Source organism: Tachyglossus aculeatus, chromosome 19 (assembly GCF_015852505.1).
Source record: "Tachyglossus aculeatus isolate mTacAcu1 chromosome 19, mTacAcu1.pri, whole genome shotgun sequence".
NCBI lineage: Eukaryota > Metazoa > Chordata > Mammalia > Monotremata > Tachyglossidae > Tachyglossus > Tachyglossus aculeatus.
Window position 1 is genome coordinate 5,803,932 of NC_052084.1, and position 18,417 is coordinate 5,822,348.

Sequence of the window (18,417 nt, forward strand, 5' to 3'; positions counted from 1 at the left end):
CCCCTTTTTCCTCTCCTCCTCCCCATCCCCCCACCCTACCTCCTTCCCCTCCCCAAAGCACCTGTATATATATTTGTAGATTTATTACGCTATTTATTTTACTTGCACATATTTACTATTCTATTTATTTTGTTAATGTGCATTTAGCTTTAATTCTATCAGTTCTGATTTATTTTATTTTGTTAGTATGTTTGGTTTTGTTCCCTGTCTCCCCCTTTTAGACTGTGAGCCCACTGTTGGGTAGGGACTGTCTCTATATGTTGCCAACTTGTACTTCCCAAGCACTTAGTACAGTGCTCTGCACACAGTAAGCACTCAATAAATACGATTGATTGATTGATTGATTGATTTTGACCCTACTATTCCCGGAGTTACACTATGTCATAAAGATTATATGGGCTCTCCCTGTTTTCATTCCCACTTTTAACATTTATTATCATAGGGTGTTGCTAAAAAATTATTACCTTTGTGTTAGCTAATATATAATTTATAGGTAGCCAGACTGACTTATTCTCAACTGAACTGTTGAGATTTCTGCATAAAATGGGTCAATACCTCATGTCAAACACTTCCCCTTAATTAAGAAGAAAGCAATGACAAATTTTCAGAATTAGAAGGAATTTGAGGCTACAAGAACCCCATATGCTCTGCACATAGTAAGCGCTCAATAAATACGATTGACTGATTGATATGTAGCAATAACCTCTATGTTTTGTTTTCTAAGAAGAAGATACTGTTTGAAGGGAGTTCCCTACAATTATTTTAGGAATAAAATAGCATGGTGTTGAAAAAACAACTGTGAAATAAATTGCATTATTTTATAGGACATGCCCTGGAAGATGCGTCGCTTTGCAAAACTGGATATGTCAGCCAGATTGGAACTGCAGTCTGCTCTAGATGCAGAAATCAGAGCCAAACAGGTCATCCAAGAAGAGCTGAATAAAGTTAAAGCCACCAACATTTCAACAGAATGGTGAGCTTGAATGATCTGTTCTCTGATGAAGTATGTTTCTGTAGCTTGACAGAAAACATTTGAGGAGAGACACCTAGTTGTATTTCTTTAATTTTCTATATCCCAGTGAATTTTAATGGCTGGGAAAATTGTGAAAGCAAACCTGTTGAAGGGATGCCTTTGATTAGTATTGCTGGTGTGGGGAAAATGCACCATTTTTTGGCTTCAAATGCATCCATTGAGTTGCACAAAGCCATTTACTAAGTACTGACTTTTTGTCTGTCATTTGGTCAGACTTGCAAAATTCTGCTTATTCAGAAAAGTGAGAAAAGGAAAGTTTCCACATTGTTCAAAGCCAACTCACTTCAGAGAGGAGTGGTTCTTTGTAGAAATGCAGGTTCAACTAAAAGTTAAATAAAAGTGATGGGTTAATACAGTTGTTCATGAATCCTGAAGGCCTTTCCCATCTCAGGTATATGACGTCTCAGAGTAAAACATTGTAATAGTTACAGTAGTACTAGTAATGGAATTTAGTGATTGTCCTTTGAGTGGACTACTTGGGAAACACAATAGAATTAAAAACATATGTCATCTGCGCTTAGAACTGTGCTTTGCACATAGTAAGCGCTTAATAAATGCCATTATTATTATTATCTGTCCACCAGAATCTTTTCAAACTGTGGGGGTGACAGACATTGAAAATTATTAACAAACAGTAGGAATAACAAGGATCAGATCGGTAATAAGGAAAATAGGTCGCAGTGAACTACCAGAATACATCAGAATAAATAATTGCCTATACGGTCGAGTGTAAATCTGTACATAAGTGGTAGAACTGATTGTTGGGTCAGCTAAATTTATGCTGATACTTTTAATGGCTAAGACCTCAAACTGAATCTCCCTGTCCCCCATCAGACCTTTTTGTAATATCTTATTCTCTCCAGTCTCATCACAAAAGGAAATAGGACAAAAAATGGGAGGGATGAGGAGTTGAAATCTGATGGTATAGATGATAAAATTGTAATCCCCTGAGTGGTGATGTTAATCATGTAGTCACATAAACTAGTTGGTGCAGGTGAGGCACAGGAGTATTTGAAAGAGCGAAGGAGAATTAATGTAAAAGTCTAAACTAGAGAGTATAATTGAATAAAGCTTTTGTTCTTTTCAAGACATTGTGGTGAACAAAAATTATTAACTGGGCGATCACTGCACAGAGTTGCTAAATGAAATCCCATTATTATTTTTAAAAATAAAAATGGTCTTCTCATGCTCAAGCCATGTGGGTTCTCACAGTTACTCTTAAGTAAAGAGTTGGAACCATCCTGATGGAGTAACCAAGACAGTAATTTAATCATTCTTCTAAGAACCCTGCTGAACAAGGTGTAATTCTGAAATTAGCCTTCAAATTTGATGATAGTGTTTCATTTGACTATCAGCCAGACTGCTACCCAGGGGAAAAACAAACTCAGAAACCTTAGTAATGTGAAAGTTGGGTTAAAAAACGAAGAGGTTACTATATTGCTTAGTAATTGCACCTTTCTGTTTTTTCCCTTTTTAAAGTAAATTGCAAGAGGCGGAAAAGAAGAACTTGGAACTGCTATCAGAAATTGAAAAGCTGAAAAAGGAGACTGAAGAGCTTAGATCAGAAAAGGGTATGGGTACTGGCATCCATATAAATCAGGATGTATTGCTCTACCATGGGTACATTTGATGACATATGAGTGTAGATGTGAGAAGTGATCTTGCAGGCAATTCTGGGGCTTTAAGTGCAGCCCTTATTTAATAAGATGGTACAGTTACATGTAGATTTAATGCAAATAATTTTGAGTCATCTTTTGTAATCTTAGCATGTCATCTGCTCATTTTAATTCAAGCTACAGTTTATTGGTTCATTCATTCATTCATGTGTATCGAGCACTTTGTGCAAAGCCCTGCACTAAACGCAGTTGTTAGTTGAAGTAGGTGTCTTGGGACCTTTGGTAGACACCCTTTTGAAGTTCGTGAGGTGCTTAAATTAATACTGCCTTACCAATCAGTCATTACTTTCCATTTCAAAACAAGTGAGTTGTGGACAGATGAGGCAACAGCTTTAGCAGAGGAAGAGTGTGATACCACATACAGAGACGGATAAGTCTTTCTAGCTAGTGAGGAAGTGTTTTTGAATGGCAAATATAGTCTTTTAAATTGGATGCCTTCGTGTATATATCTAGACTGTGAGCCCGTTGTTGGGTAGGGACCGTCTCTATATGTTGCCAATTTGTACTTCCCAAGCGCTTAATACAGTGCTCTGCACACAGTAAGTGCTCAATAAATTTGAATGAATGAATGAATGAATCATAAGGTCTTTGCATTAGTTTCTTTTCTTGCATTTTTCATGGATAGTTTTCCCCTTGATCTTCTCTATTTCTTTACATTTCCGGTTTAGAGAACCACAAATAGTGAAAGCTATGTTGCTATTACATAGTTGTAAGAGGGAGAAAAATGAAGAAAACATCAACATTTTAGAAAAGGGAATAGTTCATTTACATTAACTAAATCAGTCTATTAAATTCATGCTCTAGATAAATCCATTTCAAGATGGATCCAATCTGGAGAGAAAAGGTTATGTATTTTCAAAATACTGCTAGCAATTTAAAGGTTGATCTACATGATCATTTTGGTCAATAATTTTACACTGTGACAAGGAATAGATACCTTCCGCAAGATTAACTTTAATTTTCCCATAGCTTAAAAGGTTGGCAAATTTATCTTGGTGAGATTTATCTGGGACAGAAGTAGTGTGTATTTGTCCAGATTACCTCATTTTAATCTGATAATTTTGCCCCCCCAACCCCAAAATACCAACCCTTCAAAATATGAGCACATCAAGCTCATTGTATAATACTTCCAGATAAAGCTCCCCTTTCAGTTGTAGTAAGCAATGCAATAGAGGTTGCATGTGAAAAATCACAAACTTCAGTTATTTTTCATAATTAAAATATTCTCTGCTGTTCATAATTTAATTTTTTTCTATTGGGCATTAATCTGCAAGGTTTTATTTTGAAATCAGTAGAATTTTAAAGATGATGCCATTCAGAAAACACTGTCCAATATTGTGTTCTTTCCAAGTAAAAGCTCTTAATTTGAATTGCTCCTTCTGTCTGAAAAAATGAAACTAGTAATTACTAGGCAAATGTTTCAACCACATTTAAGGGCATACATTTTATGAAATGTACGAGAGCTCGTTCAAGCTCTCATCCTATCCCGTCTGGATTACTGTATCAGCCTCCTCTCCGATCTCCCATACTCCTGTCTCTCCCCACTTCAATCCATACTTCACACCGCTGCCCGGATTGTCTTTGTCCAGAAACACTCTGGGCATTTTACTCCCCTCCTCGAAAATCTGCAGTGGCTGCCAATCAACCTACGCATCAGGCAGAAACTCCTCACCCTGGGCTTCAAGGCTGTCCATCACCTCGCCCCCTCCTACCTCACCTCCCTTCTCTCCTTCTCCAGCCCAGCCCGCACCCTCTGCTCCTCGACTGCTAATCTCCTCACCGTGCCTCACTCTTGCCTGTCCCGCCGTCAACCCCCGGCCCACATCATCCCCCTGGCCCGGAATGCCCTCCCTCCGCCCATCCGCCAAGCTAGCTCTCTTCCTCCCTTCAAGGCCCTACTGAGAGCTCATCTCCTCCAGGAGGCCTTCCCAGACTCTGCCCCCTCCTTCCTCTCCCCCTCTTCCTCCTCTCCATCCTCCCACCATACCTCCTTCCCTTCCCCACAGCACGTGTATATATGTATAGATGTTTGTAAGTATTTATTACTCTATTTATTTTACTTGTACATATTTATTTTACTTATTTTATTTTGTTAATATGTTTTGTTTTGTTCTGTGTCTCCCCCTTCTAGACTGTGAGTCCACTGTTGGGTAGGGATCGTCTCTATATGTTGCCAACTTGTACTTCCCAAGCGCTTAGTACAGTGCTCTGCACACAGTAAGCGCTCAATAAATACAATTGAATGAATGAATGAAATGTCATAGTAACTATTATTTCCTTACCAGGCACACTTGTATTAGTGGACACATCCTTGGCACTGGTTAAGAATAATTCAGAGCAGTAAACTCAGTTGGCGAAATGCTAGTGTAGTAAAACCTACCTACATTGAAATAGACCTCTTTCAGAAGTACCTGGTGCCTTGCACATACAAGAATATGAAAATTTGTTATATGCCATTCTGTAAAGAAAAAAAAAGGAAAGCAATCGATGAAACAAATGATACCAATGCATATAATTTATGCATATTGCTGTGCGCTTCCTCTATTAAAAATGATTCACTTTGATTTATATGAGATGAATATCAAAAACATACCAGATGTAGTGAATGTATTTTGTTTGGTACACTTTATGAATGCTTTTTTCCCATAGTCTCTGTGATCTGGGAATCATTCTGGTTTATGAGCACCTGTGAGGAGATTTGGGCAGACAGGTCATCCATGGACAGGAGATTGTTTTTCTCAGTAGCTTAAAAAATTGCTGCTGTCTTTTAGGTGTAAAGCACCAAGACTCACAGAATTCTTTCTTGGCATTTTTGAATGCGCCTACCTCTGCTCTGGATCAATTTGAAGTAAGTGTAAAATAGTTTGAATAACTTTGGCAATCATTTATAACTTGCATGAAAATATTATTTTACCTGTGGTAAAAATTACAACTTGTTTAATCCTACCCCAATCTAGAGGTAGGGGATCTTGAGTACAAGGAAGTTGAAAATCATAATGGTGGAATTGGTCAAGTCGTAGGAAATTTGCTATATGTAATCTGGACATTATAACATTTCATTAAATTCCTAAAATGAAAAATGTACCTGAATTTGGTGGGGGGCTGGAGGGAGGTAGGGGTGGGTTGCGTCTAAATTTAAAACTAATAGTGAAGATTATAGATTAGCACCTTTGCTTTTTTATTCTAGCTTGTTTTCTGACTAGTGCTTCTCTTAGATTTTATTTTTTAATTTGTCATAACTCCTTCCATTGGCACATTTATAACAAATAATTAATTAATTTATAAATAATAATGATATGATGAATGAATAATTATTCATTGGGGAGTAAAGAAGCTTGTTTTAAAAGTAATTAACTGATTGATACATTTCGTGAGAAACAAAAGCCACAGTGTCAACTTTGCTGTTAACAATTGTTTCCTTGAAATAATGTCATTCACCATTTTTCTTTAACTGTTTTGCAGAATTTTCGAGTTTATTATTTATTCTTATTAAATTGCTTCATCCATTTTTTTCTATTTCTTTATTGCTGTATTCGTTAAATAGGATTCCTTTTCTTCTTCCTCATCTTCACTGATTGATTTTTTGGATGACGTAAGTCTTTGATCTTCAAACCAATGCATCCCTCAGTAACAGATCAGTGAACTGATTTGGAGAATTTATGCAGTAATGCAGTCAGTTTAAGGAAAGTAACTGTGGGCAGCAAGGCTTCTGCATTCTTTCCTTCTGAATAAGAATTCCCTGTGCAGAGTGCCTGGGCCATTAAAAGGCTTCCAAATACCTCCACTTGCCTTCATTCTTGCCCTCTACAGCTATTCTTAAGGCTTAAATTCTTATTTAATTGGGTCTACCTGGTAAGAGATTCTCCTGTTTTTTTGGGTACATGAGATCGTTTTTATTCTCTCATCATTCCCCTGCACTTCCCTCCTCCCCGCTTTTTTCACACTAACCACTACTGGGAGTCCGTGGAGTAATCCTTTCTAAAGCCTCTCCTTTGTAATATTTGTGCATGTAAGTATTTCTTTAAAAACCCCACTGGAAGATTTGATCATTTGCATAGTAATGATGACACGATTACAATTTTATTATCAAGGCAATGCAGAAAAAGCATTGAAACATTTGTTTCTTTTACCACTCTCACACAAGTATAAATTGACTGCATTATTTTTCATGCTGAACTAAGCATGTAGATTGAATAATATAGACATTTTATCATACGTTCATCATTCACCTTCTGTGAAAGCTCTCTATGTGGATACTGTTATTTCCACCTAAAAATTAAAAGTTTAGAAAGAGCTTGCTTCATATGTATCTGTTGTCCTCTCAAACATTCACACATGCATTGTTTAAAGTGGGGAAAACAGAGTCCAATTTTTCCAGTCTCTAAAAATCCTCTTTTGTAAGTTAGGCTCCTTGCAAAGAACAGGATGTGTTTATTTATTGTCATATTGTACTCTCCCAAGTGCTTAGTACAGTGCTCTATACACAGGAAGTGCTCAATAAATGAGATTGAATGAACAGTAACACTCATGGACCACAAGGGAACCATTATATCCATTGCTGGTTATATTGCGCATACAATGCTGCAATCCGAAAGTGTTAATGCTCCGTTTAAAAACCCTAACTCACTTCTAGGCAGCAAGTATAGGATTTTGAGAATTGATCTACTGGTGAGCGGGACACTATAAATATTTAATATTAGATGTTTGTGGGCCATGTTAATAGCATTGGAGGTTGCCCCTATAATTATAAATAAACAGCAAAAAGTGTAGACTTCCTGGCAGGTTTGAGTTAAATTTCACCAAAGCACTATCTTCTCAAACCCGATAACTTCAGTTTTATTACCCTTTGAGTTCTAGAACTACTCTGATTAACCATTTAACACTGTCAAAAGAATGTTCTTTAACCTAAAAACTTTTTATTTCCCATCCCAGCTTGTTCTTTAGTATTGTCAATTATTGCATATACTTGGATAATGGCACCACTGTCATCCTCCTAGACCAAAGAATAAATTTAGAGAATATTATAGATAATTTTTTTATCTTTGTAGGAACTCTGAATTTTCACCATAACTATGTACATTCTTGTATCTTGGTAATTTGTAATTGTTTTTCATTGCATACTCACAGACCGGGTTGTGTTGTAATCAGAACAAATTTACTTAGTTTCAAAGAAAATCATTAAGATTGCATTTTGCAGTTTTAGTAAAGAAGTGTTTGTAAGGAGAATGGAAATATGTGATTTTTTTTCCTTTTATTTGTAGCAAATAACAGTAATCTACTATAATAAAGGCCCTATCATGTTTCCTCTTGGTGATAACCATAGGTTGTTAGCATTCACCGTCTCAACAATCTATGTTAATATTTAGAATATCTGTGTTTGTCTGCCCCCGTTGTAGTAAGAGTCTGTCTTTTGCCTGGTTCATTTAGCTACAAAACAAATTGTGTACTTCAGGGGGACAATTCACATAGTAATACCATGTTTGTTTATGCTTGATAAAACACACTATGTTAGGAACAGCGCTACATCATAGAAATTAAGGTAGCATATTTTCTGTTCGCTGTATTGTGGGTTTTTCCTGCTATTTTGAAACTAATATGAGTCTCAAGTGATTTTAGGATTCCATCAAAACTGAGTAGATGAACTCTAACTGGTGCTCTAAGGGCATTTTCGAATTTGAGATCTGGATATATGTTTTTTGTCCCAATTGTCTCGTACATTTAAGGGAACTCACTTCCCCAGGAAGCAGCATAGCCTGGGAGTCAGAGACTACCTGGATTCTAATCCTTGACCAGCCCCTTACTTGCTGTGTGACCTCGGGCAAGTCATTTGATTTTTCAGTGCTCAGTTTCCTCATTTGTTGAGTGGGAATTCAATAGCTATTCTCCCTCCTGAATACACTATGAGCTCTATTATGGGTCAGGGACTGGATCCTAACCCAGCACTTAGAACAGTGCATGACACATAGTGTGTGCTCAATACACACTGTGATCATCACTGCACTTTGGGCTGTGTGGTGGTGTACAGCTAAAAGACCTCCCTTGCCCATATACATTTTTACTTTTAAGCAGACAGCCAGAGGGTATCCAAAGGAAGATGCAGCATTTTCATTCTCTTTAACCTGCCCATGCCACACCATATCAGTAATCGGTGGGAGTACATGCTGTAAATTGGACACTGAGGGGGAGAAAAACTGGATTAAACTCGGTGAGTCACTTCTGCAGGGAGTGACCTCTTAATCAGCCTTTATTTTTTGATGATCAGTTCATTCTGAATTAATACATTTTAAATGACTAATTTCTGGATTCCGGAAAATCACATTTGTCTTACCAGCATCTGCCATACAGTCATGGCTACACGGAAGTGGAGGATTTCTGTCTTTCTCTTCCATGAATTTCTCATTTAGGATCTTGCTACTTGATTATAGGAAATGTAAATTTGTATGGTAACGGGGTTTAGGAGGTAGGTCTCTGCCGATTTTTTACAACAAACTGAGCTTTTCAGGTAGTACTCAGCTACTACTCAGTGTTACCAGGTTATCCTTTCAGAATTTTTACTTTAATAGAACTCTAATGAAAGCCCAAGAAATAAATAGGAATAAGAAGTTGAGTGTCAGGCAGGTATCCCTGTTTATTCTCTTTGAATGTTTTAGTGAGGAGAAGTTTACATAAGACTTTACAAAGCTGTAAGTCCACTTTTTAGTTCTTTAGTTATGATCATCTACTTTATTCAGAAATAACCCTGGAATTTGTTCACTAAATTGCCTGGTCTAAAAACCAGCTTCTCTGTGTGTAGGAAAAATTGCTGTTCCTAATTAGTACTTGCACTGTAACCTTCATGTTCATTTAAAATGCTCGTAGCAATTCATAGACATCAGTGTTAAATGATATGGTTTAAATTGTGTGGTTTAGTTTGAGGACAGAGCCCTGGTTTCTGGTGTCTGCCAGCCAACTCATTTGGCTGTTTATAGAAAACCCTGAATTTTTGTGTGTTACTCTTATTACACCAGCAGGGAAGAAGTATAAATTACCCTTTTTATGTGAGTGTTTAAAAATAGATGCCTGGCTTCAGCAACCTAGGCCTTAAGGAAGCAGATGTGTGTTAGAGATGAGCACTGCTACCATCCAGATAATTCAATATCATTCTTGGCCCTCAAAAATGCCAGATTGAGATTTCAGTTATGATCTCTCTTCATTGATATCATGTAACGTCATTTGGAGAAGGGGTTGGAATTCAACTTCAGGTGTCACTGCACAACATGGTTGAACACTGGACATTAATTATTGAAGGGGATTTCCTACTGTTTCTTGATTTTTCTACTTAGTTTTTGAGGTCAGGGAAAAGATCCCTGTGAGGTGAGAGGATGAAGGTAGAAAAGTAGTATATTTTAAGTAGCTTTAAACCAAAAAGTGACCGTTCTTAGGGACAGAGAGGTGGCCTTTCTTGCTTATAGCAGTGAAAGTGTCTACCAACTGTGTTGTGCTGTACTCTCCCAAGCATTTAGTACAGTGCTTTGTACATAGGGCTCAATAAATACCATTGATTGGTTACTGATAAAAGAGTTTCCATAGAAATTGGAGGACGTTTGCCAGGAGGCAGTCAGTATCAGAGCATAATACATATCTTTTTCACCATTTTAAGTCTGAGAGACTCCTTTTGCTGATTTTTGTACTAAAAGGCATCACTAGTGTTTTAATGACTACTTAGACTTGATTTTCCCCTCAGGAATGTTTTAAACGTAGAAACCCATTTGGCCGTCAAGAAGAGAAGCCGTCCAACACTTGTATATAGAAAATTGTGGTATTGTTTTGCAGCTGTCATTGTGTGCACATGGCCCCCGTTCAAGCCTGTCTGCTGCAGACTCTGTCTGTGAAGCAACTTTTCCTTTACTGTTCTACGCTCCGTTCCTCTCACCAGAAATTGGACTGACAATGTGTGTAGCTTTGGTCTGCCGTAAAATGTGCCTCTAAATATGTTCTGCCAAATGGTACTGAAATGAGGTGATTCAGAGCCGCGTTTGTGCCTACGTGTACGTGTTTGTAACGTATTTTCCTTTTTTTGTTGAAGCACTCTCCGTCCTGTATTCCAGCTAGCAAAGGCAGACGTGTAAGAGATTGTTGTATTTTGTGTGTCTCCCCTCCTTTGTTTTTGCCTGTGGTTGTAGACTATTCAATTCTGACTTTTTTGCAATGTGTATTACCTTACTGCATGGGTTTCTTTTGCTGCTGTTGCTGCTGTGCTTTTATTTTTTTGCTGTAAATTTGAAGCTTTAGGAATGTCCGTGTAAAAACAGTTCTGTGACCAGAATTCCAAAATGGTTAAGATGTTTGTTTTCCCTTTGGCTACGAAAAGGAAGTGGCTTCCAAACTCAATTTTAAATTTATCAGAAGATTTATCAAACATAAAATTGTTGGATGGTCTCAGGTTTTAAAATGACCATTGTTTACATCGTTTTTTGAAATAAAGCAAGTGTGCAGTGATTTTCTTAGAAAACTCCAATGGAGTATCATGAGCCACTGCTTAAAATGTGTATTAATGTGCAACCTTGGATTCAGAATTTCCAGAAAAAAATTTGGTATCCCTTGTATGTATATTAAAATTAATTCTAAGTTGAGCAGGAAAATCTAGAGATTTTTCACTCTTTTATGCAACTCAAGCTTATTGGAAATTACATTTGATGAGGAGTGAACGATCACTAGATGTCTATTTAACTCTGTTATGCTGTGAGATCTGGTGCTAACTTCTCTAGCCTTCAGGACAATTTTAAATTTCAGACATAAATTGGGCAAAGTGTTGATAAGACTGAACCTTGAGTGTCTGCGAGCATGGTCAATGCATTTTAGTGCCCCATCCCCTGCCAGTAAATGGAAGAGCGGCCCTGCGTGTTAGCCCTGGGAGGAGCTATATGTCATTGCCTTGGATAGGATAATTCTGATTAGTTTGTTCAGGGGAAAGCTCCTGGGCTCCAGCCTTCTAGGGCATGGTTTCTTCATTCTACACTTCAACCAGGCATAAACCCGGAATTCTCAGGGTGAGGCATGCCTTGCACCGTCATGCCCAGGGAATACAGGTTCCCTACCATTGAAGGATGGTGGATGCAGTGAATCCGGCTCAATCCTTTGCATTTATATCTGTCCAATCCCTAATAGACTGCCCGAGTTATGCTTTAAGGAAGCTGGCTTTGTGCTTATTTTCAGATGAGTGAACATAGGCACAGAACAATCTTCTCACCTAACTAAAAGAAAAACAAATTAAAAAGAACTGACCAAATTGGGACTCATAGAACTGACTAATATAGACTCTGAACTGTATTTCGAGTTGTAGACATAATATTATACTGCTTTGAGAAAGACTAAATAGCAAATCAGTACCAATTTTTGTGAACAGAAAAGAATTTTCTAGTTTAGTGTATGACAAAATCTTTATCCATGTTTCCAATGAGTTTAATTCGCCTGAATATTTAAAATATTTAAGCACCTTCTAAGTTCGCTACGTGGGGGGCAAAAGTGATACTAGTGTTGTTACAATACCTTTGCCCTGTGCAGTCCTACACAGATGCCTTTCATAATATAGGAGCTCAGTATAATGATTTCTCTTTAGTACATAGAATTACAAACCACATCTAGTTTCTTAATTGCATGTTATTCATACACGTGAATTTGGAGCTGTGGTGATTATAATCCACTTTGTCACTTTCATTTGGATTTCTTCCTAGGGACTTTCTTTTTTATTTTAACTTTGATTCCAAAATATATACCTTCGATAAAGTAAATAAAATGCAGAGGCTTAATTGGTGAGCTCCTTGTGGGCTGGGAACATGTCTTCCAACTGTTATTATTGTACTCTCCCAAGTGCTTAGAACAGTGCTCTGTACACACTAAGCACTCAAATACAGTTAATTGATGGATTGATGGCTTTCACATTTTAAACCTGTTTAAGTGAACAGAATTCCCAGTATATAATGGCGAACTCTGATGGTGTGTCATTCAATCATTCATTCAGTCATATTTATTGAGCACTTACTATGTGCAGAGCACTGTACTAAGCGCTTGGGAAAGTACAATAGAGCAATAGAGACAGACAGTCCCTGACCACAACGAGCTCACATTGGAGAGGAGGGAGACAGACATCAATACAAGATAAACAGACAACAATATAAATAAATAAAATTACAGTTTTATACATAAGTGCTGAGCGGTGGGGAGAGAGAGCAAGAGCAAGCCTGCTCTTCAGCCCAGCCCCACCTCTGCTTATAGGATTTAAAGCAGAGCCGTCCTGGACCAAAGAACTGTCTCAGATCTTAAAATTGCAGTAGAACAGTTTATTGAGGATCTGTAGAGAATTATTTTCAATTCCTTCCCTCTCTTGGTTATTTGGTTTCTCTTCCCAAAGACAATGACCATGTCGGTGTGAATTCAAATCCCATCCACCTTTTTATGTGATTAGTAGTTGTATTGATGTTTACAGCCTCATTTTCAAGAACACAAAAAAGAGATTGGCAGCTGAGACTTTTAATCCTTAGTTTTTGTCAATCAGCTGAAATCCATTTTCTTCTGGGGCTAAGTTAAAGGTTTTTGGCTGGATTTTGGGCCTGTGTGCAGAACAGCCTGAATTCCAATAACCCTTATGGGGAACACTGTCCTTCTCTTTGGGATGATTGTTCAAGTCCTTGCTCTGCCCAGCCATGTCAAGGACTTTGCACTGCTCCCCTTCCCTGCTGCAGTCAACCCAAGGCCGTCTTGTCTGCCCGGGGAGTAAAGGAACCCAGCAGTTCTTAGGTGAATATGCTCAAATCCCAGTTCTTGGAGTGTATGAGCTCTGAGGGGCAGTAGGGTTCATGGCTCCATGAAAGCTTTCCTTTCTGCCCAGTAGCTGGACTGCAGGTGTTAGTTGGACTTCAAATACTACAGGAGTGTAAAAATCCTCTCAGGAATTCTATTTTATGTGTTCACTCTTTAAAACACTTCAATAGCAAAACAGATTAAATGGAGATTATAGCCGGAGGCTTTTTTGATTTAGAAATTGGCTGTGCCAACACAAGCAGTGATAGGTTGAATGTACAAAAATAATATGAAATTAGTTTCAAGATTAGAATGTTTAATTGTCTGAAGAGAACAAAAAATCTGTTATTTATAGTGTCCAATACAAAAGGGTAAGAATCTCCGATTTGAGATTAGTTTACTTCACTCTCATTCTTGTAGTTCTGTTGTCAGTCATTTTTTTGCTTAACTTTGATATCAACAGGCATTTGGGGCTCCAATTTGCTTCTGGTAATTCTGAGCACAAAAGATTTGCTTACTGCTAATGGCTACAAAAATGCTTCTTGCTTAAATAATGATATGCATGAAGAAGGCTTGTGCATTAACAACTAGTAGTTAATTATTTAATATTAAACACAAATGCCATATATATCAATCATAGAATTTTGTTTGCAGAAATATTCCATATTGGAACTGGGGTGGGGAGGACTACACTTTTTTAAAAACAATCTACCTCAGATAAAGTTTTAAATATATTAAATTCTAACATATATTATTTTGAAACTTTCTACTCCTGAACTTGATCAAATATGATGGTATAAAAGGCGTATCACAGATGAATGACTTTAATGGCATGTCTTATTTAGTACAGTGTTCTGCACTTAGTAAGCACTCAGTAAATACCATTGGTTAATTGATTGAAAAGGCTAAATTAATTTAAGAATTCTTAGTGTTCCATATGGGCAGGACATGGTTCTACTAACTCTGTACTATTTTGCTGTCCTGAACACTTAGTGTACAGAGCTCTGCACACTATAAACTCTCAATAAATACCATTGATTGATTGATAATGTTGTAATCTAAATAATACATTTACTTTGAGGATTGCTAAATGGGGAATATTAATAAATTGAGGAAGGCCATTCCCTGAAAAAAATTGTTGACATTAGTTGATTATTAGATTTAAGAAGTATTATCAAGTTTTTGAGATTTCTAGGTTTCCTAATTTCTGTGGATACCTAGATCTTTGCTATTTCAGTGTCATATTTTTTAGTAGCTTGACTCACAAAACTATAACCTAGCTGTAGAATTTGCTTTTCTCTGACTCAAAAATTTGAAAGTAACAGGGATGAAATGACTCAGAATTAAACCCGATTATCATCTTCTTTGTAGTTCATTGCTTAATCATTATAAGGATACCACCTAGAATAATTTATTCATCATGATTTCCGAAGTTTTTGAGGGGCTTTCCAGTAATCCATTGCTTTTTGGCTGTGAAGTTAAAATGGAGCATATCATTCTCCAATTTTTGTGAATTCAGCCATTTCCTTATAAAATAGGTACCAGAGCATTTGGACAGTCTAAGGCTGATTACTTTGAATTCAAGAGTGAGAAGCCATAAGAAAGAAATATATTGTCAGTGGTTTAATTGTAGTTGAAATAATTCCCACGACATCTTCAAAAGCACAGTTGAGCCCTGTGAAAATCTTAGGTTTAATAAAGTTAAGTGCAGTATGCAATTACCATACATTCTCAGCATTATTGCTGAACATTTAAATAGATGTTCATTTACATTGTAAAAGAGAAATAGCATTAAACCTCATTAACATTTTTAAAAGATTATCTTGAGTCTAAGCAACAACATTTCAAGAATAGATAACGGTATCTTTCAAAATACGCTGTTAGTGAACTAAGAATTTTGTAAAAATATATTTCTTAATGATTATAGGAATTTAAATATTTGTCATCAAAAATTTTGTTTCACGATCCTTAGGGAAGACTTTTTTCGGATAATTTCTGAACTTGAAATGCGAAGCATTTTTCTTTTTAATCACTATAGTAATTTTTGCAAAATTTACAATTAAGCTTTTACAGTGATTGAAATACATTTATTTGACCCTATCTAACCGACCCCAAAATTTAATTTGGCATTTTTGCAAAATTAATAAACATCTTGAATAGTATTTCAAAAGTAAATTTAAGTGTATATTTCACAATACTTAGAACAGTGCATGGCATGTAGTAAGTGCTTCACAAATACCATCATTATTAATACTTATCCCTTTGGTGGAGGTAGTTTATTCTGACACCTAATGCTTTTAAAGTCAGTTTTAAAGAGATTGGTGTGGCTAATTTTTAGTTTTAAAAGTGCAGAAATTAATAGTTAGTAGTCCCCTAAAATGCTACCTTTATCAAGTCTGGTTAAGATTTGGTGAAATAGAAGATTTAGAAAATTGGTTAAAATTATGTTGGGTGATAATCTGTAGATTCTATTTATCCATGCCCTCCTGCCCTCCTTAGCCTAAATAATTGAGAATAGGTTGATGACTGAACTGATCATCATCATCAATCGTATTTATTGAGTGCTTACTGTGTGCAGAGCACTGTACTAAGCGCTTGGGAAGTACAAATTGGCAACATATAGAGACAGTCCCTACCCAACAGTGGGCTCACAGTCTAAAAGAACTGATGAATGTTGGGGGGGGGGGGGGGGGGGGGGGGAAGTCCTGAACATGAAAAGACAGAGAAAAGAAAGGGTAACAGTTAGGTTACCCAGAAAGAGTTCCTTGAGGATAGGGATCTTATTTACCAACTCTTGTGCTCTCCCAAGAGTTAAGTACAGTGCTCTGCATAAGCAGTAAGTGCTCAATAATTGCCATTGGTTCAGTGATTGAAAAGAGCTTAATCCCTGCCCAAAGGGCAGGTGGTGGACCTTCATTTGAACAGAGCCCATTTTTCAAATATGTAAACATTTGGAAATATAGGGTGGTGCATATTTAGACAAAGTCATCTCAATATTTTGAATAGGTCAGATTTTGAACTGGTAATCTAAAAAAAATATAGTTTTTTTAAGATAGTGAGCCACATGGTAGTAGCAAACTATCTCACCAGTTTCATACAACTGCAGGTCTTCGTTTTCTTGAAAAGCATCTTTAGAAGTCAGTTAAAATGTGGTCCCATTTTATGTTACTTGCTTAGTTAATGTTCATCACCATTCCTTGTTTGTTCTTTATGTTAGGTTTTCAGACTTTAGGGTTTTCTTATTTATATATTACTGAAAATACTCTGCGTCTGAGTGTTATATAAATATCTAATTTATGTTCCCCATTTCCACGAGGAACTTGTTTAATTAAAAATTCTATTTTTATTTTTGCCTCCAAAATAGTTTCCAGCAGATATTTAGAGGAATTATTGGAAATTAGAAAGAAATTCACATAAGATTGCTCCTGATACGTCTGTCTCAGATCCTCTCCCCAACCTTTATTTAGAGATTGTGAGTCCCTTGAGGGACAGTCTGTGTCTAATTCCCACTTGTGTACTCTTTCCCATAGCTTATTACAGTACTCTGCACCCAGTAAGTGTAATAAATACTACTGTTATTGCCATTAGTAGGAGATGGAATGGAGGAAATCCTCCTATATCTGCCCCTGATAGTCCTTCCAGAACCCATAGGTAATTCTGGTAAATTTAAGGACAGGCCTTTCTTCCTTTTAAATTCTGTCCCCTTGGTGTTGGAACTGTAGTTCTGTAAGCATCCTGCCCTCAGCATGTCTGGAGATTGGGCCCTGAGTGACTCAGCCAACAACAGTCCAATAGACATGAAAGACCCTTTAAGCATCTAATGATCTCCACTTTCAAGCATCTCTTCTCAACCAGCCAATCAACCATATGCCTATTTGCCCCCTTTTTTGTTTGGTTGGGGTTTTTTTTGGTCTGGGTCATTGGTCCTATCTCCAAAATGGATTCTCCTTTTAAAGTTCCAGCACCATTCAGAATCTTACCCAGGGTTCTTGTGGAAAAGAAATAGGGTCATGTTCTTACCAGGGTATTTTGGGCTACAGCACTATTCATCACATTCCAGAGTAATAATAAAACATATCAGGCCTCATCCAGGGAAGCATTTCATCCCCAGTTTGTCAGAACAATTTAGACTTTGAGAAATGTAAAGCAGTTGCCTAAGGTTGATGTTAATTAGTGGCAGGAATTGGACCCAATTCCCCTGATATCTAGGCAGAACCTTAAGCTGCTGGCTTCACCTGCTCTGGGTCAATTTGTCAATGAATCATGAAAGAGTTAAATTGATTCCTTTAGCTTTCAAGTATGCCCTGCTATTATTGCAGTGGATTGATCTCTCCAAAGTACCTGAAACTTTTTGTTGTTTTTTTAAATAAATGTTCCCCCTGGTTATTTTGAATATAATAACACCGTAAAGCTCAAATAAAAAATATGTCTTCTGGGGATGAGATCTCATGCCATGAATTTCAACCCAACTTTCTTCAGTTTTCATTAGCAAGTCCAGTAAACAGACTGATAAACTTCCCGTTTTGTTCTGAACCATAAAGGTTTTCACATATAATTAAGGACTAGTATAGTATTTTTTTTCTCTCCCAAAGGTAAAAATCTTGCCTTAGAGTAGTTTTCTACTACATATTGTGCATTTTTTTCTACAAGCCGAATTCTCTTTTTCTGTCCAGTGGAGGCTCCATGTAGCAGATAAGTTCATAATTATGCAGTGAAGAGCAGAGATGCTGGTCAGTTAAGACAGTTTGAGGAAGAATCCTTTGCCCTCATAACGTGCCCTGCATGTTTGGTTTCGTAAACTTACCAAGAAATCCTAATTGTGGTGGTTCTGTATATTCAAACATCCCTTAAATCAACATTAAAAATTGCACTGTCCTCCTTTCTGTAGAAACTTTAGCATTAGAACATCTTACTGAAATTTGAAAACAG

General features: G+C 37.0%; 1 protein-coding gene across 5 annotated transcripts in view; it reads left to right on the plus strand.

Annotated features, from left to right (window-relative positions):
* The window catches only part of CDC42BPA (CDC42 binding protein kinase alpha), a 212,196-nt gene that overhangs the window by 162,481 nt on the left and 31,298 nt on the right, over nucleotides 1-18,417 (plus strand). For 2 of the 5 annotated variants that reach the window (XM_038760801.1, XM_038760803.1), the window contains exons 19-22: nucleotides 825-973; nucleotides 2,513-2,604; nucleotides 5,481-5,557; nucleotides 10,775-10,813. In XM_038760801.1, the coding sequence (XP_038616729.1) occupies nucleotides 825-973; nucleotides 2,513-2,604; nucleotides 5,481-5,557; nucleotides 10,775-10,813 (357 nt within the window). Of the gene's footprint in view, nucleotides 1-824; nucleotides 974-2,512; nucleotides 2,605-5,480; nucleotides 5,558-6,253; nucleotides 6,302-10,774; nucleotides 10,814-18,417 lie in introns of all 5 variants that reach the window. The other 3 variants (XM_038760800.1, XM_038760799.1, XM_038760802.1) reach the window with 3 other exon arrangements.